We start from the raw sequence: 14,759 nt of genomic DNA on the forward strand, positions 1-14,759 counted from the left end.
GTGAGAAATTTTCTGAGAAATTGTTTGTCCCCTTTGTATGGAAGCTATATTCCTGGATATGACCCAGTGAGGATCCTTCAACTTCTCTCAGGTCACCTCAGCATAGGATGAGGCAGAGTCACAACATGGATTCTCATCTTGCCTTGCTGCATGGACCAGAGAGATGGGACCTGACTGAAGATTCTTTAGGCCCGGATCTGTACTCATCTTTTTCTTTCTTTTTTTTTTTTTTTTGGTTTTGGTTTTTCTCTGGTACCGGGAACCGAACTCACGACCTTGCACTTGCCAGGCAGGTGCTTTGCCGCTGAGCTAAATCCCCAGCCCCTGTACTCATCAAGGGGTCAGCAAGACTAAGAGCACTGCATGATGCACCGCTTCCCGATGGCCTATGGAGTCTCACAAAGCCCAGCCTTGCAAGCCCAGAAGTGATCTCTTCCCCTCTGCCCTCCTGAGGTGGGGCAGCTCTCCAGGAGCAGCAGATAGGCTGAGAGGACAATGCATGGTCACCATATCCCCACTGGATTGTGACATGATATAGGGAATTGCAAGATAAAGTGCACATCTTACATGTTATTTCTATCTTGTTAATCATTTCAGACTAAATTCATGGTTGTGTATTTGATTTAGTTTTATTTATTTTCATAAAGACACAGAATTTTCAAGGTCAAAAGAACTGCTGGAAGTCAGCTCTGTTCTTGCTCTGTGTCCCGTCCTCACCAGAGCTCAGGTCCATGCAGCCCTGTTCTCCTCACTCTCTGTCCTCAGCAGAGGCCTCAGCTGCAGCTTGTTGTTCTGAGTTCTTCAGCCTCTTCCTCTCACGCAGAACAGACTGCTTTGCTGCTCCCCAGACAGCAGCGCACGAGGGCAGCTGGGCCTCCCCAGGCAGGGAGGTTTGTGTTCGGGGCTGTGTCACTGTGGGAGGAGCATATAAACCTTGCAAACAGTAATAAACTCCGGCGTCCTCAGCCTCCACCCTGCTGATGGTGAGTGTGAACTCTGTCCCTGACCCGCTGCCACTGAACCTGTCTGAGACGCCAGAAATCAGGTTGGAAACCTGGTATATCATACCCTGTGGAGCCTGGCCTGGCTTCTGTACCACCCAATGCAAATAGGTGTTTCCATTGCTATGTAGGAGGCTCTGACTGGACCTGCAGGAGATGGAGGCCGTCTTTCCAGGGCTGATGGACAGAGAGAGTGGGGTCTGGGTCATCACAATATCTCCTGTGGATCCTAAAATGATGAATGAGAAGTGTGAGAGCACGTACAAACACAATGAGCCATTTTCATAGTTTTCTCTTTCTTATAATTATTAAGCTAAATTTTAGAATATTTTCATATACAATTTAAAATTTCAATTTTGTGATGGCTCCCAAGATTTCTAGTGAGAAGGGACCCTCTAGAATTCACCTGACCATCCCTCTCTTTGTTGGTAGCAGTCTTCATGAGAGGTCAGGTCCCTTCTCCTTTAGGAATTTTCTTCACGCACTGATCTCACCTCACTCACCCGTGCTTCACGACAGCACTGCACATCTCACATATGTACAGGGCTCATCCCAGCAGAAGTGGGACCCCGGAACTCACTCTCTCACCCTATGCCCCTCCTCATCTCCCTGTGTCCTTACCAGTGATCCAGAGCAGGAGCAGCCCCAGGAGCTGAAGAGGGAGCCTCATTTCGAGAAACTGAACTGAAGAGTTCTGATCAGTGAGGACAAAATTAGAGCCAGCTTTTATCTCACACGTGCTTGGGAAGGTCCTCCCTGGGGGACAAAATGCAAATTCCCCGGTGGGTGCGGTGGTGCAGAAAGAGTGAGGAGTGTGGCAGAAGCTTCTCACGTGAGCCCCGTGGTATAAAATATCCTCTGTGTTTGGAGGAAAAGCGATAGAGCTCCATCCATGCTGCCTGCAGCAGTGGGTCAGAGGATCTCTTGGAAAATCTGGGTCTGCAGCAGGGACACGGTGCTCATGGCCCCGCCCATCCAAGACAGGACTAGAGTCCCTAGCATATGGGGGAGTGTGTCCAGGTTCATCTCTGGGAGGGGAAGTCTCATGTCTCTTAGCTTCTTTGAAGAGAAAGAAGCAATTCTCACTTCATGACTCCTCGTTCTTAGCATTTTCTACCCTTCACAGCATGTAGCAGAGCAGTGAAGCCCTTCTGCTGTGACCAGGTGAACTCTCACCATTCAGAAACAAGATTGGAAAAAATCTTTTCCACGATCTTGAAATTAAATAACATAAGAGCACTAAAATGAAAAGAATATTGTATAGAGAACAAAATCTGTGTTCCAGCTGGAGTGTGGTAACTCTGTTCAAGGCTAGAGGAAAAGGAAGAGATATCTGTCTTATGTAATGTATATGACATTCCTTGTAAGTATGTTTTGAATTTGGTAAATACAAAAAATACATAAAATATATATTATATACATGACATATATGTGACTCACCCACCAGATTTATCAAAATTTTTCTTAAGGAAAGATTGCTCTTATTTCTATGCAAAATGAATGAGGAATCATTTTATGCTACTCTATTGTGAATCATCATAAATCATTCATTTCATATCTAGTCTTTCTTACAATAGCGATTACATGGCCATGGTCCATAATTTAAAGAGATAGTCTAAATATTAGAATATCATGATTGAATCTGGTCTTTTAATGTCTCAGGGTAATTTGAAGCACTGAGTGACATTGTTCTGGGTTTTATCTAAGATGGGCACTATGGAAAAGGGATCAGTTTTAGAGTTTCTCCAAATCTGTGCAAAAATGAACCATCATATTATCAGTCTATCCGTTTGTAGTATTTTTATGACAGCCCGAAAGGTACAGTGCACCACTTATGCATTTTGGAAAATGTGTTTGCAGAAAAATATGTAAATAACTATTCTGTAATGAGCACTTTAATTATATGTAAAAGATTCCTTGGATGTGCTGATCATCTTTGTGTGTGTGTGTGTGTGTGTGTGTGTGTGTGTGTGTGTCTATTGGGGATCAAAACTAAGATATTCACACTGAGCTGCATCACCATTCTTTTTATTGTTTTGAATTTGAGAGAAAGTCTCACTGTGTTGTCAAGATTGGGTGCAGATTTGGCTCCAATTTTCAATTCTGCTGCCTCGACCTCCAGCACGCTGGGGTTACAGCTGTGCACCATCAGTCTTGGGTGACTTTATTTCTGACTTTGTGTTCTTTCCAAACACTTCAAGAGGTTGAAAAGTTTACTTACTGATCTAGTGTGAACTCTGAAGGCCCTGTCCTTTATCTGTCTCACACAAATCAGCAGTAGTAAATGAAATGAAAGAAAATAAATTTCAGCTCATTGGAGCCATCAGAAACAAAGTTCTAAAATTTAACAAAGATGGAGAGGATTCCCCGAGCTGTTAGCATCAGACTTGGGCACATTTAGTTAGCTTTCATATTCTTGTCCTTGGAAATTGGGAAGTTTTCCAAGCCATGTGCAGTTTGGCTGTCTTATATTAAAGCACCTCAGCATCCTAGGTCGTTACATTAGATTATAAGAATTTATGTTAATAATTCACACCTAAGTGAACAATTGTAGTATGTAATCCACTGAAAGAAATATAAAAGGTGATACCACTTTGAAGAAATAAAATATGGAAACACAAACTGACTTGTCAAAAATATTTGTGACGACTCTAAAGACAATTTGGAGTGTGTATAAAATATACTGAGATGTCAATTTTATAAAGCTGACTAGTGATTTATTTTTTGTTTAATTTCCTTCACTTTTTACATAATATCAAGTTTATAATTCATTTCCTCAATATCCTTTCATAAGTACCAAATTTGAAGCCTGGGAAGAGCCCTTTGCTCTCTGATATTTTCATTTGTACTTAATCTATTTGATTTTTAATAGCAAGTATCTCTGACTTTGCTGTCTATGGCCCTTAAAATAGTATTTGTAAGCACTCTTGAGGATTTGCATGGTGGTGTCCTCTCCCAGACCGGTTTTCACTTGGGCATCTCTTCAGTGAGGCTCTCTTCAGCCAATTTTAAGGTTGGACATTCTCATTCTTGCTAAAGCAGATATTTCTTGAGAATAAATCTTTGGTGGTATTGGTCTTCACGCATTAATTTCAAGGAAATCTTGTTTGTTTTTTTTTCTATTTCTTCTTTTCCCAATGTACTAGAGCCCTCTTTTCACTTCAAGTAGATGTGGGGAGAGTATTTTCTATTAATTCTTTACTATACACTTCACTGAGAGAGAGATGTTTTGACCCAGCTTAATTTAGGGCCTCACAGGACCCCCAAAGAGCGAGTTCTGACCCAGGCTTGAGCTGTGCAGCCCAGGCACAGGTTGGAGACTGGAGCTCGATGTTGGCTATACTCTTCATCATTTCAGGAGCTCAGGCATATTTTGGTCAGAAAAATTTAAAAATGGATCCCAAATTTGTCTTTTGTTTGGTCTTCTTTGGTTTTCATTGTTTGGTCTTCTTTCCTCTCCCCTTTCTTGCATCCCCCTCCCTCCCTTTTTTCTTTGCTTGTCTTCTGGTTCCCCTTCATTAGTTCTCTCTTTTGCATGGTTTCCCCACCTTGTTTTATTATTTCATGGGGATTGTTGATCTGAGGTAGCTGGGGTGTCATTTCTGGAGAACCCCACCCATTTAAATATATATTTTACTTGAAGCTAAAGCATAACAGCTAGTAGTTGTCACTGGGAGTTTCTAAGTTGATCTTAGAGCTTCTAGTTTGACCTCTGTATCTGTTTTTTGTTATACAAATACATTTTTTGTCATGATATTTTTAGTCTTGATCTACATCAGCCACTTTCCCAATGCACTGCCCACTGGATTTGCTTCCTTATTGGCTGATTCCTTTTCATAGGAGCCTCAAGGCCCAGCAAATCTGCTCTGATGTAACAAACAGGGCCTTGCCATGGAAACTGTGCTCCACTGGGCAGCCAGATGCAGTGAGATGGTATCTCATGTGTAGGTCCTCACATTCCTGTTCCTCTGGGTCTGTGATGAGAAATTGATTTGCTGATCATTCTAAAGTTGAAAGAATTACATTAAGATGTTATGGGGAATAGCATCAACTTCCTATATGAACCCCACTATATATAGACTTAAATTCCCATTATAAAATGCAGTTAATGACAAATTTTCACACATATACGATGAGGTGTGTGCATGTATGTATGGTGAGTATGCCTTCTGGGTTGAGGGGTCTCTAGGGATCTGGTGATGACCCAGTCTGCATGCTCCCTGGTTATGTCTGCGGGAGAGGTGGTCAGCATGAATTGCAAGTCCAGCCAGGGTCTTCTGTAGACATTCAACCAGAGGAACTTCTCAGTCTGGTAGCAGCAGAAACCAGGACAGGCTGCTAAATGGCTCCTTTCCTGGGCATATGCCTGGGGAATCTGAGATCTCTGTCCAGCTCTGTGGCAATTAGTCTGGAAAAAGACTTCACTGTCTTCTCAGGCAGCCTGGAAGCTGAAGATGTGGCAAGTTACTACTGTCAGCAGGATTATAAACATCTTCTAACTGTGCTTCAGCCTGAGTCACAAAACTCCACTCAGGGTCTCACCCTGAGTAGAATTAGCTCACCTGGTAGCCCTGGACTTGCATGCTGTCTTTATTTATTGGCCTCCTGATGAGAAGGTTTGCAGGACTCAGCATAAAATTAAGATGGTGTCACTTAGGTCCTTCGAGAATTGCATTCCTTATAGGAAAACTCAGGGAGGACTTGTACATTAGTTTGCCATTTCTAGTGTAAAATGAACTGTTCACTTACTGGCTTGAACATGAGAAATTCATTCTTTATAGTCTGGTGGTCAAAGTCCAACACAGGACTCAATGGGTGAAGGTCAAGTTATTGCCAGGGTGCATCACCACCTGGACGCTCCTGCAAGGAATCCCTCACGTGTGGTTCCCTGCAAGGTTGCTGGTGGCTCCCTTTCCTCCATCTTCATTGCTAGCAATATTTCATCTCTCTGAACTTTCTTCACAATCATAGTGTCTTGGTAACTTTTCTCTTGTTGCTGGGACAGAATACCCAACACCCAGAATTAAGGAAAGAAAGGTTTATTTAGCTCACGGTTAATGGAGGTTTCAGTCCATGCTCAGCTGGCTCCAAGGCAGAGTGCCACATGGCTTAGGGAAACTCTTCATGGAGGTGGAAAACAGCAAAAGCAACCAGAGCATAAAGGGAGGAATGGGAGCAAGCAGCCTCTTCCTCTCCCTTACATATGCAAACTATCCGCTCTAGGGAGGGTGTGGCACTTACATCTATAACTCCAGAACTGGACTATGGATCAGACAAATATCAAGAAGCCCACCCCATGACTGCATGAGGATTTGGGGGGACATGTAGACACAAACCATAACAACACATGGTCTCTCTGAAGCCTCTTTCTCTGCTTTCCTAATGTTGACACTGTGTAACCTCCATCTGTACCAGTGATGGATGTGACTATGTACTGAACATCTTCCTTATAATCTTTCAGTCTCACTTAAGTAACAGAAAGCAATACGGGGAAGGGAATCTTTCTGCCCCTACAGTAAGAATTTTCTGGGCTGGGCATATAGCTCAGGGGCACGATGCCTGCCTACCAAGCAGAAGGTTGTGAGTTTGATTCCCACTACCACAAAAAAAAAAAAGAAGAAGAAAGAGTTTTCTACTTAATCCTATTCATATGTTCATTTTGAATTGGAACTGAGCACGTATTTTGGGACATAAACATAATGAAGAGAGTCTCCTATACCACAAATAGTTGTTGAGAAACTCTGTAGCACCTTAAAGCTCCCTGTACAAATCAACTCTTCCAAAGTTGCATGGTCAGTCAGTGTCTAGAAGAAAAATGCAGGTGTATTGGGTGTGGCTCATGTAAGAGCCAGGATGGTGTGGACTTTGTCATGTAGTGTAAAGTGTTTGTTGGGGGTCCACCAAGAACTTTGTAATCAGAACCTCTCTAAAATTTGAACAGAAAGAATAGCCAATGTAGCTGGTGAACAAGGAAAAGCTCACTTTTCTCTAAAAGTGGATAACAATTTGCACAAGTTTTTCATGTCCCTCTTCAAAGGAAACATGAATATAGGGCCTCAAGAGCATCTAGAGCATGTATTCATGGTGTAGGCAGCAGTGAGGGAAGGTTGATTTCAATGTGGTCGCTGGGAATTTTCAAGGGTGTGGACTGTCCCATCATCTGACTATGGTTGTAGAGTCATAGCTCTGCATTTGTCAAAAGAAAGAAATATATATATATATATAGAAAAAGATACCTCTCATTCTATGCAAAATTTACCCCAGTTAACCTCACCTAAAAAGAAAATGATTTTGTGCTTGAACATAAATACTTTTATGGTAGTCTGAGCATCTTGGAAGTAATTAAAGGAAGCTCATATTTTAAGTTACACAATTCTCATAGGAGGTCAATTTCCAATTCTTATTGTGGCTAAAGGCTTTCCTAATATAAAGTTAAAGGTAGTTTCTATCTTGAAGCATTTCATAGGAACCATGCTTAATGAATTGGGTAACCATCTAGTGAATAATTTCATGGAAAATACAAAAAACCTGACTCTTGTACAAATAGGGGCTGCTCACAGACACCATCTGGGTGAAACACTCACATACAGACTGGGTATCAGTTGGACAATTCATTCAGTGGCCACAGAGCAGGTGGTATTTCAGCTCTTGGCTTTGATGACTTTCCATAGTCACTAGATCAGCTCAGGCTTACTGCTCATGAACACCCTGATACTGTTTCACAGCAGAGTGGGGTCATGATACGGCCAACACAGATGCCCGTGTTTCACTTGCAACCCAAAACCTAGCCATACTATAAGCTAGGTGGTGGTGTCCTCTGGTCTGCATATTTCTTCCTATGTACAGAAGGTGTGTATGATTCATGGGAGATTGCTCAGAGATAACAATAGATTCTTAAATCTGCAGTTAGTGAATTATGTGTGCCATTAGGTCAATGTTATGGTTTGTGTCTGATGTCCCCCCAAAACCTCATGCAGTTAGGTGGTGAGCTTCTAGAATTTTTGATTGGTCCATGGTCCAGTGCTAGGATTATGGGTGTGAGAACTACACCCGCCCTGGTGGGGGGCAGTTTGCATACAATGTAAGGGAGGGAAAGAGGCTTCTTGCCACAGCTCTTCCCCTTGTGCTCTTGTTGCTTTTGCTGTTTTTGTGTCTCCCGCTGCCATGAAATGTTGCCCTCTGCCATGTGCCACCCTGTCTTGGAGCCAGCTGAGTATGGGCTGAAACCACCAAAGACTGTGAGCTAAATAAACCTTTCCTTCCTTAATTTTGGGCATCAGGTATTTTGTCTCAGCAACAAGAGAAAAGTAACCAGACAGTCAACTTTTTATTTTCCACCATGCCTCAAATTTCTCAATGGGAACATAAAGCATCTCTACAAATTTGCTGTGAGGAGTAAATAAAATAGCAGATGGGAGGTCTGAGCATAGAGTCCAGGAATGTACTAAGTTCTTATCAAGAACTAATTTTTATAGCTCAGATTCAGTTTAAGAGGAGTCCAATTTACAGATAGGTGGCTGATGAGCAACAACAACAACAACAACAACAAAAATGACAGTTACTACTGACAAGAGCTACCAAAAGGGAAAGGCAAATAAAATTAATTCTCTGCTCATGCTGTTCAGGGATTTCTATTGCTTTAGAAATGCATCAAGGTTGTTCCTTAGGGCATCACCTGTGGTTTCCATCCATGGCCTTCTTCATGGGTGGCTGTAACTGGAATCTACTTGTCTAGTTATCCCCTCTATCATTCCTTTCAAAATGACTGCTATGGTGATAGTGTTTCCATTATGCTATTGTCACTCATTTTAATTTTGTATGTTATAAACCCCATAGCATACATTGGTAATATTTCACTCCATCATCAATGAACTATTAAAGAGATTTGAATAATAAATTTTTTTTCATTATGTTTATCCTTGCAGCTACCAGCTTAGATGTGACTGAAATGTTTTTGGCTCTCATTTTCCCTTTGCCTGGAGAACGGGCATCAGCATTTCCTGGAAGTACTGCTGATGGCTCCATTATGACTTACACACATCCCATATTTCCTTATAAACACTTCTTTTTCTGAGCAGAGACTTTCAGACATAGCGTTATTTTTCTGTATTTTTAACATTCTGTTTCTTCTCCTTTTGCCTCCACTATTCTCCTCTCCCTCCGTTAATACTTCTTTCACATATTCTTTCCCACCTCTCCCTCCCTTAATCTCTCTCTGTCTCTGTCTCTCTCTCTCTGTTTTTCTTTCTGTGTGTTTTTATTTATCTATGACTTTGCAGTGTACTTTATTATTGTATAGGATTAGCTATGGGAGGAAACTAGTCCTTTTCTTTTGGATTTGAATCCATTTCAATTTCTTTTTAAATTTTATTTTACAAAGAAAACAAACAAACAAACAAACAAAACCCCCACAAAGGCCAAAACAAAACAATCAAAACCCATAAAAATGATACAGAATTTCAAAACAAGGGGGTAGGAAATTAATAATGGTTGTCATCTATACATATTGTTATCTTCAAAGTAGTTGTTCAGATCACCAGACATAGACATGCAAGATTAATCAAACAGTAAGCATTAACTCTTCCTTTCAACAAACCAATACAAATCTATTGCTTTGCAGCATATTTTATTATTTACAGGATTAGATATGGTAGGGATTTTTGGGATCTGAATCCATTTCAAATTATTTTTGATTTAAGATAGAGGCTCTTTCTGCCCTCATCTAGCAGTGTGGAGTGTTTGTGCTTCTAATTTGTCTTAGTGCTTCTTGGGTGTCTTCTGCATCTCATTTAGTCACAGAACTACACTTTCTGTGATGCTATTCCTGGCTCTTGACTTTTATCAGAAACATTCCCAGCCCAGTGCTCATGCAGTGTGCTTCCTCATTTGCTGCTGCTTTGCATGTGCCCCTCCGAGCCCAGCCCAGCTGCTCAGATTTTATAAAGCAGGTCTTTGCAAGGAGAACTGAGCTGCACTGGGCAGAGAGGGCCAGCACGACACTCAGGTCATCTTGTTGCTGTTGCTGTGTCTCTCTGGTGAGAAATCTCAGCACTGTGGTTTCTTCAGGCTAATGTCTTTGAAAAAAAATTTTAAGTTGTAGTGGTGAATAGTGGCTCTTTCCACCATGGACCCAATAATATGTTGACTTCTAATACCATTTAAAGTGCATTTCAAATGACACATTTCAATGGGTTTATGTTAAAATTGGTGTGTGCATGTGTATGAGCAGTGTGCACTTTTGATTGTAGGTGCCAGAGGGGATATTGTGATGACCCAGTCTCCAGACTTCCTGGCCGGTGTCCCGGCAGACACAGTCATCATGAGCTGCAAGTCCAGTGAGAACATCGGCAGAGCTTTAGCCTGGTACCAACAGAAGCCAGGCCAGGCTCCCAAACTGCTCATCTACTCTGCATCCTCAAGGGCACCTGGGGTTCCTGACAGATTCATTGGCAGTGGCACTGGGACAGATTTCACTCTCACTATCAGCAGAGTCCAGCCTGAAGACATGGCAGGGTATTACTGCCAGCAATATTATCGCCGCCCTCCCACAGTGCTTTAGCCTTGTGCAAAAGCCTCCTCCCAGGTCATGGGTCAGTGAACCGCACTGCACCAGCTGCCTCCTCCTCATACAGCCCAGAACCTGCAGCTTCACTCTGCCTGCGAGCTTGTGTTTCTTCATTTATTCCATTGTGTTTTGCTGGGCCAGGAGAAAATTAAGGAACTTGGATTTCTTCTTCTGTGGGAGATCATTCTACGAATAGCTGTCAGTATCTGTTAGATTGCTATGTGTTTTGATTCACTGGACCCTGGGTTGCCGATGGCTAAACCAAAAAAATTTATCACCTCCTTTAGAAAAGTATCTGGTCATATTTAGTCTGTCAGAACAACTTTTCCATTTTGCCCCTTGGAATCTTGAACACCTACCATTTCATAACCTTTCACTTCTGGCCTCCTTTATCTACCTGTGGTCATTTGCTTCCTTTCTTCTTTCCCAAATTCAGCCTTTCACACCTCAGACTGAAAACTGATCTACAAATCTCAAAATAGAAGTACAAGAAGTGTGTACCAAACAAGGTAGCACAACCACTCCAAAGCCCAACGGCCGTGACGGTCATAAAAATGAATCTACGGAAATTAATTCTGATGAGTGTTTGGACCACCTAACAGAATTTTCATCTAAAGGACATATTTTTTCATTTATCATTTAAATTTCACATTTGTAAACTAAAAAGACATTCCTTATGGTTTGTGTCTGGATGTTCCCCCAAAGCCTCATGCAGTCATGGGGTGGGCTTCTAGAGTTTACGATTGATTCATGGTGCATTGTAGGGATTGCTGGTTGAGTGATACGCCTGGCCTGGGGTGGGTAGTTTGCATATAGTGTAAGGGAGGGAAAGAAGCTGCTTGCCATCAGCTCCTCTCCTTGTGCTCTTGCTGCTTTTGCTCTCTTTGCCACCATGAACTGCTGCCCTCTGCCATGTGTCACTCTGCCTTGGAACCAGCCACAAACTGTGAGCTAAATAAATCTTTCCTTCCTTAATTCTGGGTATCGGGTATTTTGTCTCAGCAATGAGAGAAAAGTAATCAATACAACATTCTTGACGTAATGTCATGGCTTGGTGAACTCTTGCTCTCAGTTGAATTCCATCCTTGGCCACCCCTCCTTCCCAGGTTCCAGTGCCGGTTCTTTCTCATGTGCTGACTTCTGCATATTGGGTAATCAGCCAGAGCCTAGTCTGCCCTCATTTGTTGCACTGATTGTTTCGTGATCTCACCCTGTATCCCTACATTTGCTTCTCCCCTTCAGACTCCCTCCCTGAACATCCAGAACTCCACATGTGCATCAGCCTTAGGGACACTGCAAGTTGGAAGTGTGGCAGCTCTTCAACTTTCTAATATATTCCAATCCAAGTCCTGATTCGCACCTGTGTGCTAGAGTAGCTTGCAGCCCCATTCCCAGTGTCAGAAAGCATCATTCCAATTTCTCTGGTTGCTCAGGTCCAAACGTATGTTGAAATAATGCTTGATGCTACTTTTCTCTTACTTCATGTCCAATACATCAACAAAGTTTCTTTCAAAATGTGACAAATGTCTGCTTACCTTTCACCCTATCTACCAGTGCCTCATAAGATTAGGGAAGGGAGACCCATTATGACCCAGATAAAAACAGAGAATATTAAAATGGGATTTTTTTGTATTTATTTTATATGTCCCAAAGACCAACAATAACATCATAGGTACTAACAGTCCCTATGCTCAGTCTCTTTCTCTCCTTCTACACTTTATCTGGGAATAGTAGTAGTCTTGATGGATTTTTCATGAAAGGAAGAAACTTGGCCTATTGTAATTTCCCAGTTGTTGTAAAATAGGATGGAGTTGTGGAGTACACTGTTTAATTCAAGAACATTAGGTTGCAACCTTTTGTTTCCCATAGAAGATTTAAAAACACAGGTCCTTATGGTACATAAACTCTTATATATCTTGGTGAGTACTAATAGAAAGACAAGGCATAATTTAGTCATAAATTCCTTGTCCAGTTGTTACTGCTCACTGGGAGAAATTCTCTGAGAATTCTCTTGCCCCTTCGCGTCATAGTTATATCAGTGCATTCTGTGGTATTCCTGTAATGAGTGCAGGTTGTTATCAAGTTATCAAGTCATCAAGTCATCCCTGGATTCTGTTATCAAGTCGTCCCTGGATTCTGATGAAGTCACATTCATATTTTAGGTGCTCACCTGTATCCACTGGATGGATGGGGGATATGTGATAGGACATAATGAATACATGGCCAGGATCATTACTAATCATGGTGTTAGCCCCACATAATGCTCCATTTCCCCATATTGCTATTGCACCTGGCCCATATTTCAAAGCCAGGAAGGGACCTCTTTACCTCTGTGGTTCTGCCTGAGGTGTAGGCCAACTCTCTCAATGTGACAGTCAGACCGAGTGAACCATGCGCACCACCACATCTGCTCAGGATCCTGGCATAAGAAGAGAGAAGAGGCTGATTAAGTACAAACGTTATATTCTAATTTCATCTTATTAATCATCTCAGGTTTACATCCAATTTCAGAAAAGAATAGAATTTCCGGTGCTCAGAGGAACCTGTGGAAGCCAGTCACGTCCTTCTACTCTGTGAGTCTGGGTCCGCACCAGAGCACAGGTCCTTAGGCTCTTTTGTTTTCTCCTCTTAGTCCTGTGCAGAGGCCTCTTCTGCAACCTGTTGTGTGTTCTTCAGCTTCTTCCTCTCATGTGGACCCACAGACTCTGCCATGGTGCACAGCAGCACCAGAGGGCAGCTGAGCCTCCTCAGCCGGGGAGGTTTGTGTTTGGAGCCGTATCACTGTGGGAGGAGCATGTGTACATTGTGTACAGTAATGAACTCCAGCACCTTCAGCCTCCACTCTATGATTTTGAATGTGAATTCTGTCTTTGATCCAGTACAACTGAACCTGTCTGGGACCCAAGAGTACTTTTTGGAAACCTCAGAAATCATGCGCCATGGAAACTCTCCTCGTTTGCATACAGTCCAACGCAAGTAGGACTGTACTACACTACATAGAAGGCTCTGACTGGACCTGCAGGAGATGAAGCCCGGGTCTTCAAGGGTGATGGAAAGAGAGAGTGAGTCTGGGTCATCTGAATGCCTCCTATGTATCCTAAATAATTATGGAGAATGGCAAGGTCATGTACAACACCGTGATTCATTTTCATAATTTTCCCTTTATTATATATTTCAAGCATTTTTTGTGATTTTCCTATATAAGGATAAGTGTTCGATTATAAGAAAGTACCCAAGATGTAAAATCATTCTTGAGGATTGTTTTTATTGTGGGAAGTTGAAGACTGACCTCGGGACCTCCGCGTGCTGGTGAGCACTCTGCCAGGAGCTACACCGGCAGCCCTGCAATTGGGATTTCCCTGAGCTCTGGAAGAGGATCCAGTGTGATCTGCCCTGCCTGCTCTTTACTGTCTGAGTGTGTGTCTCACCCGACCTCCTTTTCTCCCTGGTGTCTGTTCCCTGGGCTGCTCTTTGACCCCTAGATTTCTGAATTCTTCTCCTCCTCAAGACCTCATGACCCCTCTGCTCCCAACCAGGCGCCTTCACCCATGCCTAACAGGCTTGAGTTCATTCCTGTGGTGACTCTGGCTCTGGTGAGAGCCTGGGTGGTTTTTTCCTTCAGAAAGCTGTGGTCCAGAAGGGAAGGACTTGAACTTTCCTCACTGGTTGTGATGGGAACACTGTATCATTTTTACCCGTGCCTCACGCTATTCTCAGGGCTGGTCTCCTCTTCACAGTGAAAATGTAAGCACCAGATTTGTAAAATAGTCTGTGTCCTTGGAATCCCCGATACTTGGGACAGACTAGGATGTGGCGAGTGAGGCATTTGCCGTGGGTGCAAATTTCAAGAAAGTGCCCTAATCTCAGTCATTCCTATGCATAAATTTTAATGAACTAAGAGAGAAATGAGGATAACAACACCTTTCACAATAGTATCCAAAAAAAATGAAATGCTGTGGATCAGTCTAACAAAGGAAGTAAAATACCCCTGCATTGAAAACTACAGTACTCTGGAAAAGGAGGTTAAAGAAGATATCAGAAAATGGAAAGATCTATGCCCTTGCTCATGGATATGAAGAACCAGCATAGTGAAAATGACCCTAATCCCAATACTGTCATAGAGTTTTAATGCTGTCCTAATCAAAATACCATTAGCATACCTCACAGAATTGGAGAAATCATTCCTAAATTCA

The 14,759-nt window shown here is 42.4% G+C and overlaps 1 gene segment (V, D, J or C); it reads right to left on the reverse strand.

Annotated features, from left to right (window-relative positions):
* Positions 1-613: 613 nt before the first annotated feature.
* On the reverse strand, positions 614-14,491 carry LOC102006763. The segment is given in 3 exon segments: positions 614-1,230; positions 1,623-1,757; positions 12,895-14,491. Coding segments are annotated over 3 exon segments (696 nt in total).
* Between the last annotated feature and the right edge of the window lie 268 nt (positions 14,492-14,759).

Source organism: Chinchilla lanigera, unplaced genomic scaffold, assembly GCF_000276665.1.
Source record: "Chinchilla lanigera isolate Chin_1 unplaced genomic scaffold, ChiLan1.0 scaffold00069, whole genome shotgun sequence".
Lineage (NCBI taxonomy): Eukaryota > Metazoa > Chordata > Mammalia > Rodentia > Chinchillidae > Chinchilla > Chinchilla lanigera.